The sequence below is a fragment of the Lissotriton vulgaris genome, chromosome 4_1 (assembly GCF_964263255.1).
Source record: "Lissotriton vulgaris chromosome 4_1, aLisVul1.2, whole genome shotgun sequence".
In the NCBI taxonomy this organism is placed as follows: Eukaryota; Metazoa; Chordata; class Amphibia; order Caudata; family Salamandridae; genus Lissotriton; species Lissotriton vulgaris.
In genome coordinates this window covers 702,825,765-702,853,484 of record NC_141691.1, presented here as the reverse complement: position 1 = coordinate 702,853,484, position 27,720 = coordinate 702,825,765, and the positions used below count along the sequence as shown (strand labels likewise).

Genomic DNA, 27,720 nt, shown 5'->3' with positions numbered 1-27,720 from the left:
TATTATTTGTTTAACAAAAACCCCCCGGGACCAATTTCCAGAGCCTACTGAACCCCCCTCTCAACATAACTGAAGCCCCGGGACTGCGGAGGCCCCAGCGAGCCCCCACTATTATTTTTATTATATTTTCCACTGACTTCTTCAACCTCGCTTCTACCGACGCATAAAATGGCTGCCAACACTTCCTGGTTTTGAATTTTGACAACCGCTTGACAGCCAATCAGCATTCAGCGCGTGATCGGGACCATGTGTTTAGTGTGCCCGCATGATACGCCCATCCACCCAGGCCATAGATATATATGTACTTTTACTTGTAATTTTCTCAGAAACTACTAAATGTATTTACACCATTTAAGCAAAAGGCACGAGTCTGAACAGAGGATTACCTCTTTGCCAAATTTAGTATAATTCCGTTCAACCGTTCAACCGTTCGGACTGTAGCTGTGATGAACTATTCCTAAGGAAAATTGCATGGGGAAAACATGTTTTGGGACCCCCCTTTTTTCTCAGCCCCCTCTTCACGAATCACCCCGAAACTTTCAGGATAGGAGCGAACCGGAGTGCCCCACCAGTTTTGGAAATTTCGCAAAGATTCGTCAACCGGCTCAAAAGTTATTCCAAATAGAATGTTGTGGATTTCCTATGGAAAATAGGTCCTAACTATAACTACCTACTGACAACCGCCAGTAGGATATATATATATATATATATATATATATATATATATATATATATATATATATATATATAACGAGGATTTTCTTCATGTCTATGCATTTTGTAGGCCAAGACTTGCAATGTCATCAGTTTATAAACCAATGGCGTAAACTTACCTGTGTCATGTGATCAAGCGCTCTGTGTAGCGCGAAACGCGTCATGATGGCTGGGAAAACTAACACCGATTAAATCACTTTGCACCGAATTTGGGTCCGTGTTTTCAAGTAGAGTGAAGCCTGCCTTGCTGCCGGATTACCTTTGGAATATATATATATATATATACATATATATATATATATATATATATATATATATATATATATATATACATATACATATACATATACATACAGTGGGACCTTTGTTAGCTGTCTAAAGCGCAGCCTGCACACGAATACTAAACAGTCAAGCTGCAGATATCTTGTAATAAGAAAGCATCACATAGCCTCCCAAGAAACAATCACATATTTTGGTCAAACCAGGACTTTTCTCTGCCCTGTAAGAACTCCACTTTTAGAGTGACAGAAGTAGAAAACATTCCCTGCTAATGTAGAAAAAACACATATAGCCCTATATGTCTAGTAACATTGTAAAGAGAGACTTTTTGAGGTTTTGCCTATCACGGCTCATGTTACTGTTTTCAGGCTACATCATGAAGATTTCTTGGCGAGTTCTTTTTTCAATATTTACATATTGCTATTTGTATATTCAATAATACTTTATTTCATAATGATTATTCACCAATTGGAAATGAGGGATACCATGCGAAATTGGCTCATAAAGCACCCAATTTTGCATATTTTGCCTTTTTTCCACTAATTTCCCATCAATAAATTTTGACAGGTTTCACCTGCTGAAAACTGTCAGCAGGAAACAGCGAACATATGGCAATTATCACACAATCCTGAATTTTAACCTCTGCACAACCTCCAATCCTGTTGGAATTTCATCCCTAGCTTGTAGTCAAGACCAAACAGAGTGCTGACACATCAAGATATAAAATTTTCTCCACAATACTGAATGGTATTTTAAACTTTTGAAACATGGTAGTGTTTGCAAAGATTAAATTGAATTCCTCTCAATCAGTAAGGTGGCATAAAATAAAAAAATATCAATGTATAAAAAAGGCAATGGGAGAGGATCTCAAGTTACATCTTGAACAAAGTGAACTTTAAAATATAAGGGTCTATTAGGATGGCGGGCTGATTGCCACCGCCCCACCGGCAGTGGCGATCCGCCCGCCAGAAAACCCCGCTGGACGGCCCTTTACCCCGCCACTATAGCATGGCGGGGGTACTGCGGCGGTTCGTCACGATTGCCTACCAGCGGGAAAGGCCGGCAATATGGTGGCGGTGCCTTTTAGGTAATGCCTTTCCAAGGCGGAGACTCTGCCATGGAAAGGTATGCAGTGTTTCCTTTGGGGGACCGTTGCGGCCCCCAGAGGATTAGGGGGTTGGGGGATGCACTTGGGGGGTACCCATAGTACCCCTCCACATTGGCATACACAAGGTGGCAGGCACCGCATGGTGCCTTTCACGTTGTGCATGCCAATGCACAACATGCATATATTGCATTGTGGCGGGTGCTGCTTACAGCACTGCCCTCCTCAATGCAATATATGTGGGATGAGACCGCCAGGGTGGCAGTCACATCCTAATAGGCAGGGCGGGACCGCCGCACCACTGGCGGCCTGTCCCAGCACCGCTAGTGTGGTGGGCGGACTCCATCCTAATAGACCCCATAGATCTTGAAATGAGACCTCCTCCCGACTTTCAGGTAACACATTTAAAAATGAAGGTACATAGAAAAGAGATTTTTTCTAGATTCAAATTACTCCTCGTTCCCAGAATCTGGGAATTACAGAATTGTAAAATCGGTGGTAGAAATTCTTTCATTGTGATGGATTTTTGATATGATGTCTACCTGGACAATATTAGGCAAAGTGATACATGCAGCACACATTGAATTGTATGTTTTGCTCACCTGCCATCCCAAATCTTGAAAACTAACATAAAGTTCATGCTTCCGACAAGATGTTTTAAGATCACTGCTGTTGTAATCTGTTGGAGAAAAACAAAAAATAAATTTCAATAAATGGAGGACATTATATTTTACTCTTCTTTCTCAGTATTCACTTGGTCTTTCATGTTCACTTTTTACAGCTAACCTAGGAGCCAAACAGAGTATTATTTTAATGTGTACAGTGCAGATGTTTCCTGGCCAAATCAAAAATATGCATTTTGAAATATTAGAAAATAAAAGGCAAGATGTACTAAATTTATTTAGTAGTCACAAACTTCCTGATTCAATAAATCAGAAGGTTTGCAAATGTGAAAAAGGTATTCCTTATATACTAACCCAATTTTAGGAGTCAGTAAATTGTACTGACTACTGAAATGGTTTACACATGGTTACCGAATTTCAATTTGGAAGTGGTGTGTTTTGGATGTCCCTTCCAAATTATGATTTGGTACCATATATTTCAATGATATGTGACCATAAATCCACTTGGAAACCATTTATAATTTACTGACTCCAAGTTGAGGTGGTAACGGATATTCACAGGGGAAGGGGCCCCTTTGGGGTTCCTTTCTCTTTGGGAATTGGGGTGACAGCTTCAAGGGTAATAGGCCATGGGCCAATCCTCACTTAAGTTTTTCAAAATTGAAAACTGTTTTCAAAGCAGCCCTGTTTCCTTTATGGAACTTGAAGGTGCTTTAAAAAACAAGTTTTCAATTTCGGTACCCATTGTTGACACCTTACTACTACACTCCGAGAACTCTGTAATTTGGCATCAGCCTACCTACATATACTGCACTATCTTTAACAATGCTGATCCCTAAATCATGAGACTTATTGCAGAAGAACGGAGTACACCTTAGACCTTAACCTTCTGTTAGCCATTTCATATGTTTGAAAAGGGGAGGGGAGTTATATAACTATTTGTTGTCTGGGTTCCAGGACATCCCTGCTGCTTTTGTTTTATTAAAAGTGGCAAGAACTATTTTAAAAAAAAAAGAATTATTTTCCCCGAGCACAACACAGCAAATATTAGATCTTAAGAGAAAAGAGAAACCAAATCATATCCTTTCTATGTCATAAGTTAATTTAATCAGTTCCTTTTATTTTATTTTTCCCTTCACAAACGTGAGATTTCAATCACACTGTCAGTCTTCATACAATATTCATTGGATTTGTATAAAATGTAGCCAAAAAAGCAAAGCCAACACATGTTTTGTCACGGGAAACAATCACCCAATGACTTCTTTAGGGCATAAGAGACTCCTCACGAAGTTGGGCACCACATTCCAGGTATGACCTGTCTATGGTCCAATACTTTATAAGACTAGCTAAAGTCGTATTCTCTTCAAGTAGTCCGGTCTCCATCCATCATAAATACGGTCAACATCTCCACGCAGTTCAAGAATCTGTAATGACTCAAAAGGAATTGTATAGAAATTTCTGGGAGAGTACTCCCGTCGTCATCTATTAAGTTTCTAAAGTTGTGGCGAGCCCAATGAATATTGTATAAAGACTGACTGTGTGATGAAAATCTCACGTTTGTGAAGAGAAAAGAAAAGAAAAGAAAATGAACTGATTTAATGAACTTATGACATGGAAAGAATATGATTTGGTTTCTCTTTTCTCTTAAGATCTAATATTTGCTGCGTTGTGCTCGGGGACAATAATTCCTTTTTCTTGTATTCTTTGTGTTCACACAGAGGAGTTTTGGGGACGTAAGTGGCCGTTTTTCCCTTGTTCCCTGGAGCAACTTACTTTAGGACCTACTATTAAAAGTTGGCGTTGTGCAAGGTTAACCCAGCCACGTTTCGTGCTCTATAAAACAAAAACTATTTTTACTTTGTACTTTCAAAAGTCCTTTGTTTTTTGAGCCAATGATAGTGGGATAAGAAGCTATTTCTTCAGCTAGAGGAAGAAATGTTTGATTCAACATTACTGAGAAAAATGGGAGGTGGGGGAGTGGAATAGGGACAGGTATATGTATTAGTAACAGGCAACTTCAATTATAATTTCAAACCCCTTTGCAAAGTCACTGACACCCTTAGTGGAGAAGAGGATGAAACATGGACAGTGCATGGGCTATCGCTTTCGCTCATCAGAAAATGGTCCGCTGCTGCCCTACAACTAAATGTTTTTGCAATTATCAATGGACTGAAAGCCTGTACTGGGAGAACACCATCAGACAAGGAGGGGAGGAACACCTTCAATTGTCAGGGAGGCACTGGTCTAATTGATTATATATTGATGGACATTAGGTTGTGGCCGCAAGTAGTAGATATGGAGTGATCCATGGCAGGACAGCAACCGCAATGCTCTGGACCTTACCCTGAGTCCAGTGGGTTCCAGTATTCCAACCTATAATAGTGAACCATTTGACAGGAGGCATACACCTACTAGTAACTGTTGCACATTGAAATAGAGTGTTGTTGCTGCCACTCTGGCCATTCAGATGCAGATTTATGAGGTGCTTGCTTTTGCCCTGGAAGTTGTGTTGGCCCTGGGAGGGAACAAACTTTCTATTTGGCTCTTGGGTGGATTATAATGCCATTCACAATTCTCTATTTTGCTCTTTAAAGGAGCTTTTTATGGTGGAGTCTAGGTCTCTCCCTGAAAGTACCAAAGTGGTTCCTTCGTATATTAGGGCTTGTAGGCTAGCAAGTCATGCCTTGATGGTTGCAATCAAAGGTGGGTCCCGAGACCTAATACAGGAAGCCAGGGCCTCTTATAAAGCTACAGTATCAAAATGAGTATGAGATGGCTAAATGTGAAGGCCTATTAACAGTGGTAAAAGGGAAACACCAATGCTTCTTTTGGATTCCAGACCCCTGCCCAGCAGGTGTCTAGAATCCATCTCTCCAATGAATAATTCTACTGCTGCTTGGGTTAACCACTTTTCAGGACTGAATGCACGTGACTTGGGAGGATCCCCAATAATGAGGATCCCCAATAATGTGAAATGAAGGAAACCCAAGCCACAGGAAGTGTTGTAAGCATAACTGTGGAGTCCAGAGATGTGGATTTGTCTTGTGATGAATGCTTCTCAGCTGTGACAGTGGAACCGGTAGGGGATAGTCGAGTGGAAATTGTTCTTTATGAGGTAGCCCCATTTAGGCAGGATGACTCTGATGTTTGTCCCATTACTGTCAGTGAAGTTGCTTATGTGATTGATTGGATTACACCAGAGAAATCACCAGGGCTGGACAAGGTACCGGGGGACTTGTTCAAAACCGATAAGGATATCTGGAGCCCCTATTTTGCCCAGTATTTAAATTGGATCCTGCATGGGCTACCTATGTCCCCTACGTGGGCAGGGGCTGAGATTATCCAGATTTTTAAGACGGGCTTACGGTCCCTTCTCTCTAACCAATCAATCAATCAATCATTGCATTTGTAAAGCGCACTACACACTCGTGAGGGTCTCAAGGCGCTAGCAAGAGGGGAGGGAATGCTGCTACTGTTCGAAAAGCCAGGTCTTGAGGAGTTTCCTGACGGTCAGGAGGTCTTCGGTCTGCCATAGGTGGATGGGGAGGGTGTTCTACGTCTTGGCGGCGAGGTGGGAGAATGATCTGCCGCCGGCGGTCACTCTTCGGATGCAGGGGAAGGTGGCGAGGGCGCGGTCTGCGGAGCGGAGCTGGCGGGCGGGGGTGTAGCGGCTGAGTCGGCTGTTGAGGTACGCTGGTCGGGTGTCGTGGAGTGCCTTGTGTGCATGGGTGAGGAGCTTGAAGGTTATCCTCTTGTTGATGGGGAGCCAGTGCAGGTCCTTCAGGTGGGGTGTGATGTGGCTGTGGCGGGGATGTCGAGGATCAGGCGTGCGGAGGCGTTCTGGTTGCGCTGGAGTCGTTTCATGTGTTTGGCCGGGGCTCCTGCGTAGAGTGCATTGCCGTAGTCCAGTCTACTCCTGATGAGGGCCTGGGTGACAGTCCTTCTAGTTTCGGTGGGGATCCACTTGAAGATCCTGCAAAGCATGTGAAGGGTGTAGAAGCAGGAGGAGGAGACGGCGTTGATCTGCTTTGTCATGGAGAGTGTGGAGTCGAGGATGACCCCTAGGTTACGTGCGTGGTCGGTGGGTGTTGGGGGTGTTCCTAGTGCAGACGGCCACCAGGAGTCATCCCACGCCGAGGGGGTGGATCCGAGGATGAGGACCTCCGTCTTGCCCGAGTTCAGCTTCAGTCGGCTGTTCCTCATCCAGTCGGCGACGGCCTTCATGCCGTCGTGGAGGTTGGTTTCGGCGGTGTGGGGGTCCTTGGTGAGGGAGAGGATCAGCTGGGTGTCGTCGGCATAGGAGATGATGTTTTGGTCGTGCTGTCGGGCGACGTGGGCGAGCGTTGCCATGTAGACGCTGAACAATGGTGGGCTGAGGGATGAGCCTTGGGGTACGCCGCAGATGATCTCGATGGCTTCGGAGAGGAAGGGGGGAGGCAGAAGCTCTGGATTCTCCCGGTGAGGAAAGAGGTGGTCCAGTCCAGGCCCTTCTCTTGGATTCCGGCGTCGTGGAGGCGTGCTCTTAGTGTGTTGTGGCAGACTGTGTCGAAAGCGGCTGACAGGTCCAGAAGGATGAGGGCCGCGGTTTCTCCATTGTCGAGCAGGATCCTGATGTCGTCGGTGGCGGCAATGAGGGCAGTTTCGGTGCTGTGGTTGCTCTAACTACCTGCCTATTAGCCTTATTGATAACTCTCAAAAGCTTTTTAGCTGGATAATGCTGGACAGGACATGGGCCTGTTGATCACCTTACAAGCCAGCTTCAGGGTGGGGTCTAGGACCACTGACCAAGTGTTTTGATTTCAACTAATTTGCTGGAAATATGCCACAATAGGGGTTGGCTGTCTTTACGTGGCCTTCGTCGATCTTGGGTTGGCCTTTGACCTTGTCCCAAGGGAGGGCCCTGTGAAGGGCTCTTACTGACCTGGGAGCTCCTAAATACCTTGTAGATGTTATCAGTAGGCTCCATTTGAATAACTATGCACAGGTCAGATGCGACTCCCTTGGGGAACTGACAGCACCCATTCCAGTAACTTGGGATCTTGCCACTTTGCACAGTCACTGCCAAATCGCAATGTCCCTTTTCTGAACTAGACATGACTTGTCTCTTATGTCCCGATGTAAAAGAAAGTATTGATTATGTTGTCTTCTTCTGCCTCCATTATCACGCCCACCGGAGGAAATGGATATGTGCTGCAATATTGGTGCTACCGACTTTAGGGCAGCTTCCAGGATACTAAGAACTGACACAGCACAGCCAATCGTATTTTTTGTTTCCTGTTTCCTGTTATATATGTGGAGATACAGACAAAAAAATGTAGCCCCTTGAATGCTGCGGCGGCTGGATACTGAGTTAGCATCATGAAGCTGTACAATGGTTATTAAGGTGAAATGCATTTTAGGCTATGAAGGGGGGATTATAATGCTGACTATGCTGGTACATATCTGAACAGGCTGTCACTGAATGAATTTTATGCGCATGCTCCACTGTGATCTTAGGATTCTTAGCAGAGTTGATGTATTTTATGTGCTTTATGAACTTAGCTAGTATTATGGACAATGTTTGCACTTTATAGTTATGCTGCTAATATATGGATTTCTCTTTTATTGTAAAATCAATTTCCGGAAATGAGTTTAAATGGTTTTATTGAATTCTTTTTTTTATGTGCTTTTTTGTCAATTTTGCCGACTAAAGAAGTTGATTGATTGTCTAATTAGTAGTTTCTGTTTGTAAAGTTTGATCTTACTGCATAGAAACACAAATGACTTAAAGTTGGTGATTTCATTGTGTCTGTACCTTTTCTTGAACCTAATGGGAATATCCCTATGTGACTGTTCAACTGATGTGCATATTGTTGAATTAGAGGATAACTGTGTAGATGCCAAATATTTTGGACAACTCCCAATATTCAAATTAATAATTGTAATTAAAAAAGGTAGAGTTTTAACATCTGTGTGATTGATACTTTTCTCGTGACACTTATACACCATGCCAGGCTGCAGAATTATTTGAAGAATGGGAAGAAAGTTTGGGGTCATTGTGACTCAGACATGACAGGGAGGTCCTCACAGTGTTGTTAGTCCCTTGAAATATGGATGTATGAACGCAGATGCTTAGACTATGTGGTTGAGAGGCCACCATCTTGTTATGAGCTCTAGCTCAGCTCACACAAAGTCAAAACTATCTAGCACAGTGTTTCCCAAACTGTGGGTGGTTGCCAACTGATTTTTGGTTGGTTGGGAAAGTCTGAGAATTAAATAAAAATGCCTTTAAATTTTGTGTTTATCGTATCACATTTGCCAGTGCTTCAAAATCAGAGGTCAAATGTCAGCCATGTATTCTGACAAATTCATGCCTATTCTTTTAACATGGAATAGGTGTTGACTTTCCTCTCTCTGACTGCAAAGTGAGAGGTGTTTTTAAGGTGAATTATGTGACAATCGTGCTGGAGCACATAAAGTGAGAAAGGAAAGGCTGCAGAATGTAATTTGTTTGCAACACACAACAAAATATGAATACCTTTAAATGAACGGTATGCATTCAGCAGTTATAAAAGTAGAAATAAAGCACATTTGCTAGTAATTCTGAAGTGTGCCGGAAACAGAGACTTTAATAGGATCAAAACAAATCAAGACTCTTAAGTTGGTGATGCACAAGTGACAAATATTCAAAGACACCTGATCTCACCACATTATCTTTTGAGTGCTATATTAGAACATTGGAATGTTGGGAGCTCCATTAGACAATGGATTGCTCCCTGCTTCTATGGGGCGGTAAAGGCCCACAGAGCAACATTCCAATGTTTGCGGAGCTCGAGGGCATTTAAATATAAAAGGTTAACGGTGTTACACCTAGTTCGTTGTGACACATAGTGGCTGGAGTGCTTTTCGGTAATGTCAATATGCGTTTAAACATCATATTTTCCGCTCTCTGAAGCCCCAAAGTTTTGGTAAAGCCCCATACTCCAGCACCATACAAAGCAATGGAACATATCCGTGCTTTGTAAATGTCTATTATGGCTTTGATTGAGCGAGAGATGAATTTTTTGGCTCGGGCCTTTAATGTGGGAGCGGGCCTTTAATAGCTGGTGTAGCCCGCTACTCCGGGCTAAAAGGCTATATAGTTGTATCAGTAAAACTGAATGACTGTGAAAGGTTTGTGGTCATTTCAATGGAAAATGTACTGTCTATAAATGACAATGCGCTAATACATGATGCTTTCGTTATTTTCACAAATTGCACATTCTCATTTCCATAAAAAGTAGGTGAGTTGCAAATGTTCTTCATTCTAAAAAAGTGGGTCGTGGCTCCAAAATGTTTGGGATCAAAAAGGAAAAAAGAGGCTTTATTTGCTAGTATAGTGCAAGGAGCAACACCTTCCTCAGAGAAAAGTGTAGGGGCACATGCACAACATCATTCAAAAACATTACAGTGAAAAAATAACTACCTTAAATTCCCAAATCTGTTTAGTTATTAAGAACCACACATATTAATTATACACAGACGTCAACATGACAAAAATGTTCAAAGGGATTAGAACTTATAAAAATTCATTGGAAAATGGTTATTTAAAATATTTGAAAAATACATAAATGTTATCCAGTGGAGCTCTTTGACCAGGTTCTAGACACATCTCGCCAGAGATCGAATGGGGATCTGTATTTAATCAGCAATGAAATGAAGTTGGGTACAAACCCTCCGTTCATCCTGTTCAAAATATTATTTCAGTACTAAATCATGTTTCTGAAGTTCACAAACCACAAGGGAAGGACAAGGAGAAAAGGCGTAGCCCTGCAGGGCTGGATACATTGATTTCGTGGTACTGCTGAAGCTCCAAGTTGACCTGCAAAAGCTTAAAAATTGTAGGTAGGAAAACACTTATTTTAAGGTATTTAACTTTTTCCACTTTTGTGGTGTTGATGCGATGAGAGTTTGCTTCATGTCTGTCTCGTGACTCATGCTAGTGAATGTTTAGCACTAAGTGTGATCAATGCCGCCAATCAATTGCTATTTACATATAACAGCAGATTTTAAATTAGAGCTAAGAAAAGAGATGTATTCATAGAAGAGAAAATCTCAAAAGGATAAAGGTGAGCTGATCACTTTGATTGCAAACTCACTCTCCATCTCTGTATTCAGCCGACCCTTACCAAAAAAACACAGGAAGTGTGCTGAATTTACCGAAAATACATTTAAAGTGAAAACAGGCTGTCTTCATGCTTTCGGCTGGCATTGTCCGGTTGTACTGTTTCGATCTTGTTTGAAGACAGCTAATTGTACATGGAAGTGCGTACATGTTTAAATTCAATAAAGATATTTGAACCATAAAGTGAACACCGGATGCCAGAGCACAAAACATTTTTGACTGGTGTTGTTTCATGTCCTGGTAATATGCGACATTATGGGCAAGATTGCTTGTGTATGTTTGTTGTGTAGCATTTTGTTGTGGGTGATGCATCCTGTTTTTTGTACTGCTGTTTTTTGTGATGATTTACTACAATGTTAGCATCTTTACACCACACATGCTCACTGAGTAACAAGTGTGTCTCTTTCATGGACAGGAACCTTTAGGAGAGAAGCTTCACAATGACGCTCCAACATGTGGTGGCTCTCTATACAATTCTGAGAGCGTGTCACCTGTAGGCCACACAGCTACTCTTACCAGGCATAAGGATGAGAGGGTTGTGATTCTGATGCAGGACACAGAGGCTCTTCTACCTACCACCAAGTCGGCATCCAACAACCAAGGCTTCCTGGGCACACTGCAGGTGACTGCTCCTTTTACCTTAGACTCTTCTTGGTTGCTTGTTCACAGTGTGTGGAATACGGTCACAGATGTTTGTCTGAGCTATGCAGGGCTCACCTAACACCTCACCCACCCTGCAAGTACCACCGTATTATTCCCTTCCCCCACACTCACATAAGAGTTCATTCAACACCAGTGCTCATAAAATGCAACAAATCCATCCAACACATCTGTGCCCACATCAATAGCCATTTTTAACATCACACACAAAAGGATCAAGAAAACGTTTAGTAAACCAAATATTTGTATGAATATTCATTAAACTTGTGTTGGAAGGTGACAGTCAAACCTTAAAAGGGAATTCTGACTGAGGTGAGGATTTGGTCTGTGAAAGAATGTCATAGTTCAAAAAACATAAGGCCTTTGTCAAGAATGTAGAACCTTGGTGAGCGAAGGTAAAAAAAAACATTACAGAAATTGTACCAGTAAATCAGAATTGTTCAGATCAAACAATGCAAATTAAAGTCCTCCCAAAACAAAAATCCTGTGTAATGAAATGTCCAAAAATATTTTTCAATAAAAGGTCAACTGAAAAATTAAGGCTACACAAATCCAGGTGGTAACAATGTCATAACCTCAAACCAGATCTGGTAGGTTCCTGGCTTGAGAGCAGGAGTTTGTGGTCACCCTGTTCTAACTCTGCACATTCCACCATGATAGACTACACACCTTTCAGTGCAGACATAGTCCTGGCCCCTTGATATACCTCCGTAAAAAAAACTGTTATCCAGTGATTTTCATTTTTTATTTGTTTTGTGTACCATTAGAGAAGTAATTTAACTTGGGTACAAATCACTAATCTGGACCAAATTTTTCTGGATGACATTTTTTAAAATTCCGGATGTGTTGCAGTGATGATGCAATATTTCAGGAGCCAAGAGACCTATTTGCTTCATTTTGGTATCAAAACATAGGGTTTGGAGGTCATGAACTTTTATAGAGAAAGAAAATAACTCCTCAGAGCAACCATTCCACCATGTGCGGAAATGGTGGCTCCATAATGATGGGTTTTAACCTCATATTGGTAATTTATTTACATATTGTTTCTGTATCAGGTTATCAGTTGATTTAGATTCATAAACATGAGTAAAGCAGGTGGTAGCAGAGGATCTTTACCTCCTGACAATGTGTTGATAACTGCAAAATATGAGGACTCCTTCAACAAAGAAAAATGTGTCATATGCCAAACTAATCTGAAAGAAAAGCTAACAGCAACTGCGGCTGGACAGAAGAGAGTTTGAGATGCTGCAGAAATACATCAAGACAAAGTTCACAAAAGATTGAAACTAATGGATGAAGAGAATCAAATATTTTAACAACAAGTGCTACAAGTCCTACACAATGGAAAAAAAGCTTGGAAAGAAATGGTAAAAAAAAGTGAAACCAGTTAATCACAACAAGAATCTGGGGTAGATTTAGAAGCCCCTTGCGCCTCTTTTACGCCACTGATGCGTTACTTTTGTGACGCAGTGGAGGCCCAATAGATGTGCCATGCTGTGGGGTATTTACAAAATGATGCATCTGGGAGATGCGTCACATTGTAATACCCTGCGTCAGAAAGAAGCCTTCCTGCGCAGGTGGAGAGGGGGGTGGGGTGTTCCGGTGCAGGAATGCCTCCTTAAAGTGGCTGAGTGAAATCTACAAGATTTTACTCAGTCACTTTTGAGCCCATGTTGCATCAAAACCCTGCGCCTGCTTGAAGCAGGCATAAGGATTGACACAGCATTGTAAAAATAGGGTCCCCCAGAGCATTGTTGGAGCTGTGTCACGCTTGGAACGCAACTTCAGCAATGTGCCGCCTTTATGGCACAGATGCATTATGCATCTGTGACGTTTTTGCCCGATGGTGCAGCGCATTGTAAATACGGCGCATCCATGGTGGTGGAAGAGTGGCGCACAATAGCTGGCGCATCCCTGCTGATATGCAGGGATGAGCCTGTTATTGTAAATCTGCCCCTCAGTCTTCTGAGAAAGCAATGACAACTAAACCCAGTGCCTATCCAATTAAACGATCAATCCACCTACAACAACGGATCACAAAGCAGAGGATCTTTAATGTATTATCTGTGGTTTAGCCAGAACAAGGGCTAAAGAGACTGATGAAAGACCAAAGTACAGAGTATGTGAGTCTCAAAGAGCAAACATGTTTTTATCCACAGCTTGTTTCTTCCAAGATGATGTTTTCAGCTAAGTAGCTGATCTAAACAGCGAAGTGAATGTATTTGCAGCAGATTTGTAGCCCCACCCGAACTGCATGCGTGCATACATTCAAAAATAGGAATATTCAATGAGCTCCGAGCAGCAACATAACCACCAGCCTTCCGTTAACTTTGTACTCTTTGAAAAAGCAAATTAAGTTTTAAAGCCACTCTTGAGTTCTGGCTAACTGTATTGATCCATAATAATGAAATTAAGATTTTTCTAGTGAGACTGTATAATGACAGGATTCGTTTTTATCAGTCTAACTAAAAGAATGAGCCACTTATGGTGCTCTCAGCTGATTTGACTCCGGAATTTTTTGCTGCCAAAATAAGATCAAAGGATGCAGTAAAATCAGGACGAAATATTTTAATAAATGTTCTGAAAGGTTTAGACTTTGGACTTTATGTTAAACCTTGTGATGCCCCAGAGCCCCCAGAGCCCCAAAAATCATGGAAGTCAACTAGAATGCCTGATGTTGTCTTAATATATTTTTTAATCATTTATTCATTTATTTATTTGAAAGGTTTTATATAGCGCTGGCTAGACCCGGGGGGTTCAGAGCGCTTTACATGTGCAAAAAACAAGATTACAGGAGTTGCTCAAAAAGCACAGTGTGAAGTGTGAAAAATAAATAAAAACAAATGTTACATTGAGGTCTAATAAACAAAGACATAGCAAGAGCAGATTAATTTACATACATGTTTACATAGGATGGGAGGGATAGAAGTGGGGAGGGGAGAGGTGAGGGGAGGGAGTGAAGTAGAGGAGGATAGGGTCATCAGCGGTCAAAGGTATGACTTAAGGACCCCAGTATTTGCCGAGTAGGTGCAGTTTAAGGTCTTTTTTTAAGGCAATGTAGAAGGGGTTGCACGCAATTCCTTTGGGAGGGCATTCCAGACAATCTGCCCTTCCACAGTGTTAGAAGGGCATGTGTTCTTCGTGGGGGTCCTGGGAGGCAGCTGTGGTGGTGGGTGCTGCCTGCTCCGTGGTCTGTGCAGGGGGTGGGTTCTCCTCGTAGCAGCTGGGCTACCCTGCTCCTGGAGGTGGGGTGCAGAGGCTCTCCACGAGCTGTTGGATGGCGTCGGAGTCGAAGCTGTGATGGTCCTCTTCGTCATCAGAGAAGAGAGGTTTGGGCTGCTCTGCAGGAGGTTTTGATTGTCCCTCGCCAAAACCGCAACTCTCCTGAGTTATGGCGGCAAACTTGTGTCTCCTGGGGGCGTCCACCAGTCTTCACTCCACGCCCACCACTCGTCATCTGCGACAGCGTCCTCCTGACTTGCGGTCTCCTGGGATTCCCGGGTCTCTCTTGGCCTCTGGGATTCTTCCTGCTTCTTGGCGTCTCCCAGTACTTCGTCTCCTTCCTCCTTCCTTGTTTAATATCAGTAAAGCAAAACTTTTACAAAGTAAAGTTCTTGAGATCAGAACAGAAACCAACAACATTGATGATGGCTTTGAAGATATAAGCGAAGACATGGAAGACAATCCCATGAACCGAAATGCTTATGCTGTGCAAATGTACTGTCTTTTACAAATCATGTTCAATTAATTACATCACGGCAAAAAGAAAACTCTGCTACACATGGTGACTGCTCACGCAATCTATGACAGTGCAAAAATAGAGAGCTGCTCACTTCAGTGAATTGGATTGGTGTAGCAACAAGTTATAATGACATAGAGCGGAGCAGGAACTTGTTAACAGCTAATGCTGTAAAATCTTTTGAATTCGACAGTACACCACTTCCAAGTCACTTTACCAGGAAAAGATTTACAATTGGTGCTCTTGATAATTTTGATGTAGAAGACAGCTCTTCTTTGTCTAGCACTTCGAGCCCACATGATACTGACATGGTGCTTTTTCAAGACTGTACCAATGAAGAAGCTGCAGGAAAACAAGCGGTGTCAGCTCTAGACATAAACGAATGAAGCTGCAAACTTATAAGCCAACTGCCTTGCCAATATGTGCAAAATCACTACCATACCATCAACACATCCCAGTATAACACAAAGTTTGAAAGTGGCTAGGGACATAGATCTTCTTCTACCTGATACTGTGGTCTGCAAATCTGATTTAACTGAAATTATTATATCACTTGTTTGGAGTGGACAGAAAGATAAAGAAAAGCCAGTTTCTCTGTGGGCTTGAAGTCATGCTCTGGTCTCCCAGAACACTGTCGCACTGAAGAAGATTGGGTTTTTACCAGTAATACCATCTCCAGTCACAAACTAAGCAACAGTATTCACAGCTCTAAATAGTTTCCAAAATGCACATGCGCAACTTGAAGACCCGCCTATCCTGCCAATTTTCTGCAATGAAGGCGTTTACCGCATTATAGCTGACATTTTTATGAGCAATCAAGTAGAATTTGATGATCATTATCCAATGATGAGCGTTTTCCACTTGACAAATGTTGCATTGCGGTGTGCAGGAAGTTATCTTAGTGGATGTGGCATATACAATGCACTTATGGAGGCTGACATTTATGGAAGCAAAAATGTCCAGTCAGTATTTAGCAGAACTCATTATTTTTGTTTGTTACAAGGTATGCTCATCATATCTGAGGCTATGGACACATTGCGTTGGAATGCTTTCTGAAACAAAAATGACAAATTAGGTTTTGCCTATCTTATCTCAAAAGTGAACGAGGCACTGGGTGCATTTCATTCAAAAGACATATGGCAAAGCTAGGCAATGTTCAATACACTCAGTTCAAAATCAGAAACCTGAAAACCAAGTTTGTAGAGTTTGTCAAAGAATGTGAAGAAAATTCTGAACTTTGAAAGTACTGGGGAAGTGTTTTACACATGATAGCTCTAGTTGGTACATGCTGAATGGGAAGGGGACTGGGAGCTGCATGTGAAGAATGTGGAGTCATTAATTACTGTGTTTCCTGAATTTGATTTCCTAAACTACCTGAGATATGGGTCCTGGTATAGGAAAAGAGTGAAGAAGATAGAGGTGGAAAAACCATACCTCCAAGGAAAATTCATCCAAATACATTTTGTGGTGTTAGACAGCGAGGGAAGGTTCAATAGTGTGGCTACAGATATGAAACTGGAATAGAGGATCCAGAGATTACAAAAAAACTCCAAGGGAATTGTTGATTAGACACATGAAAGTGAATATGTTGCTCAACTGCAGCTAATTTACTATGAAGTCTTTTCTATTTGCAATGTTTTCAGAGAGATGAAACATTCAAAGTGAGTGGACCATCATGAAACTGTTCCTCACCACGAAGATGTTGATAGCCTTCTTCATTTCCTGCAGCAGCCAGGAAACCCCTTTGAAAGGACTGAGCCTGTGCAACTACACAACTTCACAACCAAACAATATGTGGATGATCATATAAAGGCACATCTACTAGATGTCCTGGAACATGGATCGAAACTATACTCAGAACTGAAGCAAGAGAGATTTCTATTGAAAGAGAAAAAACTGTTTGACATAATCACTAAAGTTAAACTTTCACGCTTTATTTGCCATAGGAAGAGTTCCGTCCAATCAGCCACTACAAAACAGGTTCCAAAAAAAGTAACTTTTGCAAGCACACAGAGAGAGAAAAAGGGTGAATTTATCAAGGACATTCTCTTGCATGATCTCCTTCTAACAAATGCATCATTTGATGTAGATGCTGCAACCAAACTAGTGACGCACAAACTTGTGCATAAGCTCAGAAAAACCTTTCACCAGAAAAATGTCAATTCAAAAAGGTGTCCTCAGTAAAAACTGCTGTTGTTGTGGACTATATGTCACAATTGCGAATGGTCAGGATTTCATCCATGCAAAACATCGGAAAGGTCATTCAGACTGTTCTACAGATATAAAAGTAATTGTGCACCTTGCAAGAACTGCACATTGTCTTTGACAGATATCTTAAACTATCTGTCAAAGAACGTGAGAGAATCAGATGAATGCATACAAGTGGAACATTTGAACTTGCCTACATCAAAAATTGGAAAGCTATACCAGTGCAACTTGATAAATTATGGTCATGAACCGTGAACAAGATTAACTTGGAGATGTTAACTCATCAAAACATTGTTGGTGCTTCAGTAAACACTTAATTTCCAATTATTGCAAGTGGAATGATTGTTGATGAGGAATTGGTGCCTGCTGAGATATGTTCAAAAGGTAAAGGTCATATTGTTCTAGAACTTGACAGCGAACTGGAGGAAGCTGACCTTCACGTTGTACCACATGTTGAGTGGGCTGTTGGAAATGGTTCCAATCAAATCATTGCACTGTCTAATGAAACAGATGTTGTTTTTGCTCTACTTAGATTTGTTGCAATGTGTATATGTCAAGGATTGTCACAGTTATGGATACGTTATAGAACAGGCAAGAAAAAACACTTAATTCTGCTTCATATTCTATACAAGAAACTTGACCCAGAGATGACCAGTGTTCAATACACATAATCTTACAAGTGATGACACTGGGAGCACAATTGGAACAAAACTTGGAGCTTTAAATGCTGAACCTGTGAAGTTTATAAAAGGATTTTCTGAGGCAGGAGAAGAATGTGACTTTAAAGACATAGAAAAATACCTTGTGCACGTAGGAAAACAAGTTCTGACTGTCACACATTTGACGAACTTCCGTACAGTGACTCACGAGATCGGTGCCACTAAGTGACTTTCCACCAACGTCCTATACTGTGTGTGGACACATTAAAAGAGGGTTCTACTTGATCAGAAGATGTATAAATGTTTTGGATCATACATATGTTTAGAAAGATCTGTGTGAATTTGGTTGGGAAGATATTGATATGTACTAAAACTTACCAAATTTATAAAGCTTCTGCCCTCACAACTTACGCATACATGTACTTGCTAAACCTGTGCTACAAAAGATGTCTCTGTCGAGATGCTTTTCTGAAATGTTCAACATTCTTAAAATGTAGCATGATTGATTGCCAAAACAAATAAATAAAGTGAACTATGAAAATGTGTCTAAAACATGAACGATAAACATGATTTTTTTCATATTTAGATCATAAACATTGTTTGGTGTATACATAAAAAGATTAAAAACCATTATTATTTTTTTCTTTTCTATATATATCTCTTCTTCCTCTATAATAGTCGCTATTTTGGAAAATGGCGGAAGGGTTGATTTGAGGAGGTTTTTTCTGTCTTTATAGGACTACTTACTCCCCAAAACTCATGTTTTGACACAAAAATTAAGTAAATAGGTCTCATGGTTCCTGAACTATTACAACATCACTGCAACCTATCTGCCATTGTTAAAAAGGTAATGCAGAAAAATTTGGTCTGGATCAGCAATAGCTACCTAAGCAAAAGTACTTTCTATGATCAAAAAAGACAAATCAAAAATGAAAATCTTTGAAAAGTCATTTTTTACAGAGGATTATCAGAGGGCATGGCAACAATGGAAGCAGGCCAGACAACTCCAGAAGCAGAAGAGAACTGGGGCAGTGGGTGATGGCATATGTTGTATGGATAGTGATCTCGAACACAACATCTGGGGAGGTGGAGTGAGGCGTGTAGAAATGGAGAAGATTCACAGTCATAGCAAGGAGTTAGGTTGTGTGCAGTCTGATTAGGTTTGTTGAAGTGCCACATTGATGCTGTTGAACCCACCAAGCACCATGGGAAACTGGGGTGGCTTCTCCGCTAAGGTGGAGGAGCGTCGCCCCACTGCTCTACGAGCAGTGTAAAAAGAAAAACTAAAACGATATTAACTAATGGTATTATCATTTTAGTTTTTCTTCCTGCTTGGGTGTGGGCCAGGCTGGCAGGTGCAGGGGGCAGGGGAGGAGTGTACAGTACACTCTAAAGTGTTCATGACAGTTTGACCGGCCCAGGATGCCCTGTCAAACTGCACTGCACTTTGCATCTTCCCCACCAGGCTGCAGTACGGCTCTCAGACTAATTGGACAGGGGATTCTGGGAAGCTGGAGCTTCCTTTTACAGAGCAGAGGAGATGGTGCAGAGGTGACAGCATCTGGCAGGACCCAGGTAAGTCGCTTATTTTTATTTGTTTTATTCCCCCCTCTTTGACCCCCCGCCTTACCACCCATGGTTAGTAGTGGCTGCTACTGCAAGAACTACCTCGCCAATCATTCCTGGACCTGCTGTGACTGCAGCCTGGTGAGATTTTGTTGCATATAATTGGCAATGCATCTCAGTTATTGGTGCAAGACCTGGACTTGCTGACCTGTAACATGCCATACTTTACTTTCATTGTCCAGTGGCTAGGATGTACAGTGAATCCCGTGCAGGTGTGGCTTTGAAGCAGGCTGTTAGTGAGGTTAGCTGCTTTTCTTATTCTTTAAGCATGTCCAGGATCACTTGTGGATGGAACATGTATCTTACCAATGCTCCTTCTTCAGGAAAAGTCAAATGAGTGGTTGATTCTATATCCATTCTCTCCTACTCTAGTAGATATTCCTCAGGATAACGGGCAGTGGACAAACCCTGACCCTGTCACTTTGAAAAAGTTGTTGTGCTTGTGACTGACTTTATTTTGGTGCTGAACTCTGTGTTAGTTGCTGGTTTGAGGATTACCAGCTCTGGGGTGCAGTGTAACGGAGATATTCTCAATAATCCCCGCCCACTTTAGATTGGCCATTGTGTGTATGGATGCTTTAATTGCCTTTTCTGCAGCTTGTTTTTATTTCTTTAGCATTGTTTTTATGGGTATTGGTCTAATATTTGTATTTTTTTATTTTCATACGGTTTCTGGCATGTGTTTTATTGGGATTGACAGAGCACAACACTTTTTTAACTGACTGTGTTATTCTATTTATTTTTAAGTAACCTTAACTTCATTTGTATGGTGGAACTCCTGTGGGGATGAATTGGTTTTGTGATGGCAAAAGCTCTGTCTGACTGCTGGTATTTTGACCTTTTATTTCACATGATCTGTATTTCCTTTGTCGTAGTAGTGTTGTTTCCTGCATGAATACATTTTTGAGTGATTCCATTGCAGTTCCACCGGTGAACCTGTGTGCTAGGACCATTTTGTGTCTGGAAGTTTTTAATTACCTTTCCCACAGATTTTTGTATCTTTTTGCATAAGCTTTGCAAAGTAATTTTCGGATGTTGGTGCAACATTTGTATATTCTTTCTTCATACAGCTTCTGGAATGTGTTGTATTGGGATTCACAGAACATGTCACATTTACAACTTATTGTGTTATACTATTCATTTTTAAATGACATTAACTTCATTTGTATGGTGGCCCTCCTGTGCGGATGAGTTGGTATTGTGATGGCAGTGGCTTTGAGTGGCTTTTGTTATTTTTAGGTTTTATTTCACATGGTCTGAATTTCATTTGTCGTGGTAGTGATATTTCCTGCATCCGTTATTGAGTGATTCCATTGCAGTTCCAGTGGCGAGCCTACGTAGTCAGTATTTTCTTTGTCCTAGTAGTGTTATGTCCTACATCAGTTCATTATTAATGAATGATTCCATTGCAGTACCAGTAGTGAGGCTAAGTGTGCTGTGCAATTACTCCAAGGCTTAGAGGTGTAACTATTAACCTGCCTGGTTTATAAAACTACTTTAGTAGTAGCAGGTATTTCCTATTATCAATTTCCCTTCCTGCAGCATGACTTATTTTATAGGTATGTCACTTTCTTTGAATATTTCCCACACTCATTTTAAGGAGATATTCCCCATTGATGTGTCCACACCCTGATACACAGCAACATTTTTATTTATCCCTTTATAGTAAGTTTTCAACTGTTTAATATTGTGCTCATGTTGGGGAGTGGCAGACTGGCATAAAATCAAGCAAAAGTAAATTTCGCAATCATGCCCCATGTGTGATTTTCAACTTTGAAGAGGTACGACCCTAATTTCCATCACTGGACCAATACATTGTGTCCCTTACTCTGTTAGAAATGGAGTAAGGTAAGTAAAGATGACTTGTTTTAAGTTATTTTTCTGATTGCAAAAACTGGGACTGCTGGAGCTTAGCATCCATCATGCATTTCATCACCACAGCTGCAAAATAATGGAGGCTAAAATATAAGGGGGTGGCGGGGTCGTGACAATAGCCGCAATAAATAGAATAAGCCCAGTGTTATTAAATCTAATCTTCAAAACTAACACACATAAACTCTACACAAGTATAAAAGTACAGTCCACTGTCCAGATGGTGGAAAAAAACAGAGTGGGATTTAATGTTTTACCGTGTCTACGGTAAAGCAAAGTTATTATTAATTATAATCCTATGAACTTCAATAAATGGAAGAGTGCTCCATGGTGTTCCATGATGTCACAGATAGAAGGTATTTGCCATAAAAAATTCTTATAATTTACGAGAAGTGCATGATGGCGATATTTGGATGAAAGAACTGCTAAAAGTCCACACACCACAAGAAGCTCTCTGATAACGCATTTTTCATAGTGCACGAGGCTGGGTTTGCAGTGAGATTATGGGACTGTGTGTGGGCGAGGGAAATAAGATGACGATTAGATATGAGAGGCAGAAAGAGCACGTGATGTTCAGGCAGATAAGGAACAGAGCCTGGCTGGAAGGCAGGTTTTAAGCATTTTAGAACAGTACACCATGATTATTTCTGAGCAGCAAAAGCTGAAGGCAGTGGAAGTAAGGGTAGGCAAACGAAACGGAAATTCAGGCCACCCTGAAGTCCCCCCCAAGTACCCTTTTCTATTATAGCTAGGCTTATTTATTACATTTAACAGATAAACAATACCACATGTTGAATTTGCTCTGTCTTCATGTCCCATCTTCACTCTATTGCAATCAGACATCGATTGATTCGTGAATATTTGGCAACTAGGTCATTTGCCCAAAGCCTATCAATGACTATTCCTTCCCTATTGCTGTCAGGTGAAGGAACGCAATCTGCCTCAGATGTAGCTCTTGCCATGCTGACTCCCTTCTCTCAAACAAATGTCATCAGTTTCCTAAAATGGCGGTCTAATGCCGCAGATGGCTCCGGCCACAAATGACGCCTCCTGCTACTGTTGAGTCAGCAGGGCCGGTTCGAGGATTCTTGGGGCCCTGAGCAGAAGGGGAATGTGCGAGGCCCCTCTAATTTGCATAGACTTGGCCCCATTCAGGGATGTCTGCATCTAAATAGATGCCCCTTCTCCTGAAGCTGCAGCCCCTCTCTCTCAGCCACCTACAAGCACCTCTTAAGAGCTCATAAAGGGCTGAAGGTGTGAGGACTGCTTATCTCCAGAGAAGGTTAAGGGACTGCCTGGGAGCTAAACAGCCGGGTAATAGTTTTCCCACTGTGCCTCTGCGTGGGTGGGGGGAGGAGACCTAGTTGCAGGATTTAACTGAGGAAAGTTCCTTCATGCAACTGGGACTGTCCCCCACTCTCGGGTTTGTCTCTGAACACCATAGCAGTGAGGCCAGGGGAGGGGGCCCTCTAAGGTGGGGAACTTGCAAGGTGGCACCTTTCATGCTGTGGACTGACTGTGTCGCATTGGTGCGAGGCCCCAAGTTGAAGGGCTGACTGCGGTGCCCTGGGCAGAGGCCCACACTGCCCATTCCCAGCGCCGGCCCTGTGTTTCCGGCTACTTCAACTTCTTGCAACCTTCAAAGGGTTGTGGTGCAATGATGCTTCTTGCACGAAGCAGGATGCCGATTGTGTTAGATATTGTGGTACAGCTGTGCCGCCATGATCGATTTGGGCTTGCAGCTTTTAACTTATGTAGACACACATTAGGTACTAATTAAACTCTTTTCGACTCCAATCCCCACATCCATCGTTCATTTCCAATAATGCTTCACCTCAGTAATTTATAATCACATTTTCATCTCTTTTGCATTAATTGCGGATGAGTTCCCTTCTGCTGCAAATGCATTAGGGTCAGATGTATGAAAATGCGTTTCTGCATTTCCTAAACAGCGACTCCATAGGATTCTCTATTTAGGAAATGCAAAATGATTTGTATGAAATGACTGATTTCCTAACAGTGATTAATTCAGAGAAGGAATTGTTTTTAGGAAATCACAATTAGGAAGTACCATGCCATTTGTACCAACGGGTCGGTTTTACATTTCCAAAATAGCGATTTCCTATTAGGAAATTGCTATTTTGGAAATGCTATCCCAAAGAAGGAGGGCTATAGGTATAAGAACCCCTGTAGTGCACCCCAAAAATAGGGGTGCACATGTAGAGCACACGTATGCCCTATGGGCACTTGTTCGCTCTGCTGCACTTTTAAAAAAGCATCTTGGGGTGTTTTTTTTTTATTGCACATGGTTACCATCGACTTTGAGACAATGGTAATTACAATTCATAAATGCTCATTTTGCATTTAAGAAATGCTTTGTACATGTGCTAAGAAATCAGAAATCCCTATATGCGATTTGGTACATAGGGATTTGCAAAATGCGAATTCTACTGGGTAAAAATCATATTTTGCGATTCTTTTAAGTCTTTGCACATTGGAAAAGGCTGTTTAGCATTTCTTAATCGCCCAACATTGTTATTCAGGCCATTAAGAACTGCAAAAAACCTTTGTATATCTGGCCCTTAGTACCGTGAAGGACAATTCATTCAATGGGCATTTCAACTCCGAAAAAGAGACTAATTTAGAAGGTACAATTGTTGAATCGGTGACCAGATAGGCTTTATCGGGTTCCTATTCAATCACAGTAAGATTGCAAGAGATTCACAGTGTTGTAAAAACAGTAAACCTTCTTGATGAGTTTAAAAACATTTCCCTACTAACAATGGGCGTAAATATCGGGTTCTAAAACCTGAGTATAAAGTGCAGAATAACATAACGTTTTTGGTGGACTGTATGGACACTGAATCAAATATGCAGCAGGGTAATTAAGCAAATCATTTTCCAGTGATGGGGAAAGCCATCAGGAAGTGAATCATTTTTATTTGGAGGCGGGGTAAATAAAATCAGTGTTCTGGTGTCTTTATCCATAATAAATAAGGTTCCTTTACCAGAGCCTTCATGAGTGAGCTAATCTCGCTAGTATTCTCAAAAGCACTAGTTAATCCTAAATCATGAAGTGTGTTTTTATATACTTGATCCAAGGGCTGTCTAGCATGTTAGTCTGTTTCAGACAATCCTCTAATATTCCCCGAGTGACGTTTAGTTTCAGAGTCAACCAGATTTTAACCCACAACAAAATAGTTGCCAAGCCTACCTTATCTTCTATAAAATCAAGGCCCATTTCTTTATGAATAATAAAGTTTGGTGTATATCTGGGAATTCCTAAGAGCCTTGCAAAAAAATTGTTTTCTGCTACCTCAAGGGTCTTTACTGGTGTATGTCCCCAGACTTCCGTACCGTATGTACCAACCGACAAGCATTTCCTTCTGCATAGCATTATCAGTTCTATTGGGGGATAGTATCCTAATTTTTTTGCGAATTTAAACAAGGATTCGCAGGCCACCTCCAAAGACTGGGAGTTTTGAAGAATCAGACGGTCCCACTTCATATTGGCGCTAAAAAGAATGCTTGAATATCTAAAATCCAATGTTTTCTTCATTGGTTTATAGTCACTAAAAAACAACTTTGAGCGGGTGGTCTTTCTCCAGCATGTTAAAATGTGTAATTTATCAATGTTTACCTTGAGGTTTAATCCCTGCATAAAACTATAAAACCCATCTAAAAGAGCTTGCAGACCATTTGTGGTGTGGGCCAGGAGGAGAGAATCATCCACGTAGAATAAAACAGGGACTGGGCGCGAACCAATTTTTAGGACATCAGGGGTATAGCCTATTATAAAGGAGTCAAGGGCATTAATTTAAAAAAAGAAAAAAAATGGTGCCAGGATACAGCCTTGTCTCACCCCACAGGTAACTTGGATGGGGGAGTCTGGCCCCTTGACTGGGAATAGCGTACTCTTATATTTGAGTCTTGGTGAAGACTTTTTAACACATACAATAGGGGTGAATCCACTCCTGTAAGTCTCATGATGTCCCACAATTTATTTCTATCTGCTATGTCATTTTGATGTTATTTTAATCAGTACAATTACATTTTTATTTTTTTAAGAAATGCATTTTTTTTACTTTAGTTGAATTTTGGTGACGCTAAATGCTTTAAACATATGTTCTCTAAGGAAAGCTCATTACTTGAGCCATAGCTACCAAAGCTAACCTCTCCTTGCACACGACAGGGTCCCTCTGAATTAGAGACCACCCAAACTGTTGCCAAAATAAAAGAACAACAGGGATCTGTAAGTGTAATGGATGACAGAATTTCGCAGGTGGTCATGGATTTTTTACTTTAAAAAAAAGAAATGTTGTATTAAATTTCGATTTTTATGGATTTTATCCTTACAATGATATCACAGAGGTGGATGATAGAGCACAAATACAGCATGATGGAACCTAATCCTGTCCTCGTTATATCTGTTGATGTTCATGGTCACTGTCCACCCTTTTATTTTGTATACACATTTTACTAGTTTTCCCCCTTATTGTGATTTGGCAGTGAGATGAGTAATACCTAGACGGATGTAGCTCTAAGCATTATTTAGCCTCTAGCTCCTTTGAAGAATACTTATCTTAAACAAGGTGTGGTCATCCCTAGAAGGGTCACCCTACCTAAGGCTCAAATGTACCTCCAATCCTGATGATAAACATTTGTCTTCTTCAATATGGTGGAACCTCTCTTCCAGCTTGAGATTGGATTAGAGTCTCATACTAATTGGAGACCATCCAAACTTGGACTATACACAACAAAATATTTATACTTCCCAATGGCTCCCTGCTTGCCAGTTTGCACTGTTCACTGAAAGAGGCCACCCATTAGCATGTGCTCTCCAATGGCCAGCATCGCAGCTCCTTAAATGCATAACTATTCACACGGTTAACATCACATTTTTATCTTACATGTATTAGCCTACATATAGAAAGTATTGGTTTATTTCAAATGTTCTGGTTTTATATTGCTGCCTACCCTACCAAAGCGATACATGTTTAGCATATACATTGATTTTATTATTTATTAACCTAGATGCAACATGTGTATTGACCAAGCCTGAGCTCATGCAATTTTACACGATTTCCCTTTGTACAATGCATGAACAATTATAACTGCACATATTTAGTGTTCTAGCATTCCAAACAGTCAAGTCTTTACGACTTAAAGGTTAAAATATATATCCATGGCTTTCCTGTTTAATCCCCTAATCTTACTGAAGGAAGAGCAAGCAATGTGATCTGAATGGAAAACAGAATGAAGGTCAGAACACCTGTATTTGGTATGTGCAAGATTTTTCATTTTCTTTTGGGTTCATGTATTTAGTTTAGTACATTATTAAGCAGTTTATTCAGTAGTGTTATTGTTGTAAGCAACTACCACACCTGTCTCTGCATTGACCCAAGCCTAACAAACCCTTATAGGGTAAACAAATACACAGTGAAATCATATTTCCTGAACTCTACGAGTTGTCCAAGGGCATAACATTATGTTTCTGATCCAAATCCAGTGGATTAGCAGTTCCATTGGCACACTGCCTAAAATAAAAGAGCTCTCTGCTCTTCTTAGATGTGAGATCTGCAAGTCACCTCCATGTTGCAAGATCATTCATCAATGATCTCGGGTTCGTACTTCCATAATTTGTTAATGATACTCTCGAGACCTCCACAGTGGAGCCTTGAATCCCACTTTTCATATCTGCAAGTGGCCTATGTATTCTCAGTCATGGATAAAAGCACACCCTGGAGGCTTTTACATCGCAACTTTTACAACGCATGCCTTTACAACGCATAGTGGTGAGGGGTGCTGAATAGTGAATAGTTTAATTTACTATTCCAACTCCAGTCCCCGTGGATAGTAGGGAAGGTGTTGGATAGTAAATTAAATCTATTCCCTATCCTAGAGCGCCCCCCAGCGCAATGCGTTGTAATGGTTTGCGTTGTAAAAGTTACAATGTAAAAGCACTGCGTGGTAAAAGTTGCGTTGTAAAGGATGTTTCCCCCCTGGAGTCTCAAGCCTTGCATAGAATGAGGTCTTTGACTCCCAAGCTTGTGTAATTCAACAGCAGGACTCAATGTATTCTCAAGATAGAA

The 27,720-nt window shown here is 41.3% G+C and overlaps 1 protein-coding gene across 1 annotated transcript in view; it reads right to left on the bottom strand.

Moving 5' to 3' along the window:
* The window catches only part of BMP6 (bone morphogenetic protein 6), a 508,375-nt gene that overhangs the window by 46,910 nt on the left and 433,745 nt on the right, over positions 1 to 27,720 (bottom strand). Inside the window, exon 5 of the mRNA XM_086965002.1 lies at positions 2,701 to 2,777. Coding sequence (XP_086821128.1) covers positions 2,701 to 2,777 — 77 coding nt within the window. The remainder of the gene's footprint in view (positions 1 to 2,700; positions 2,778 to 27,720) is intronic.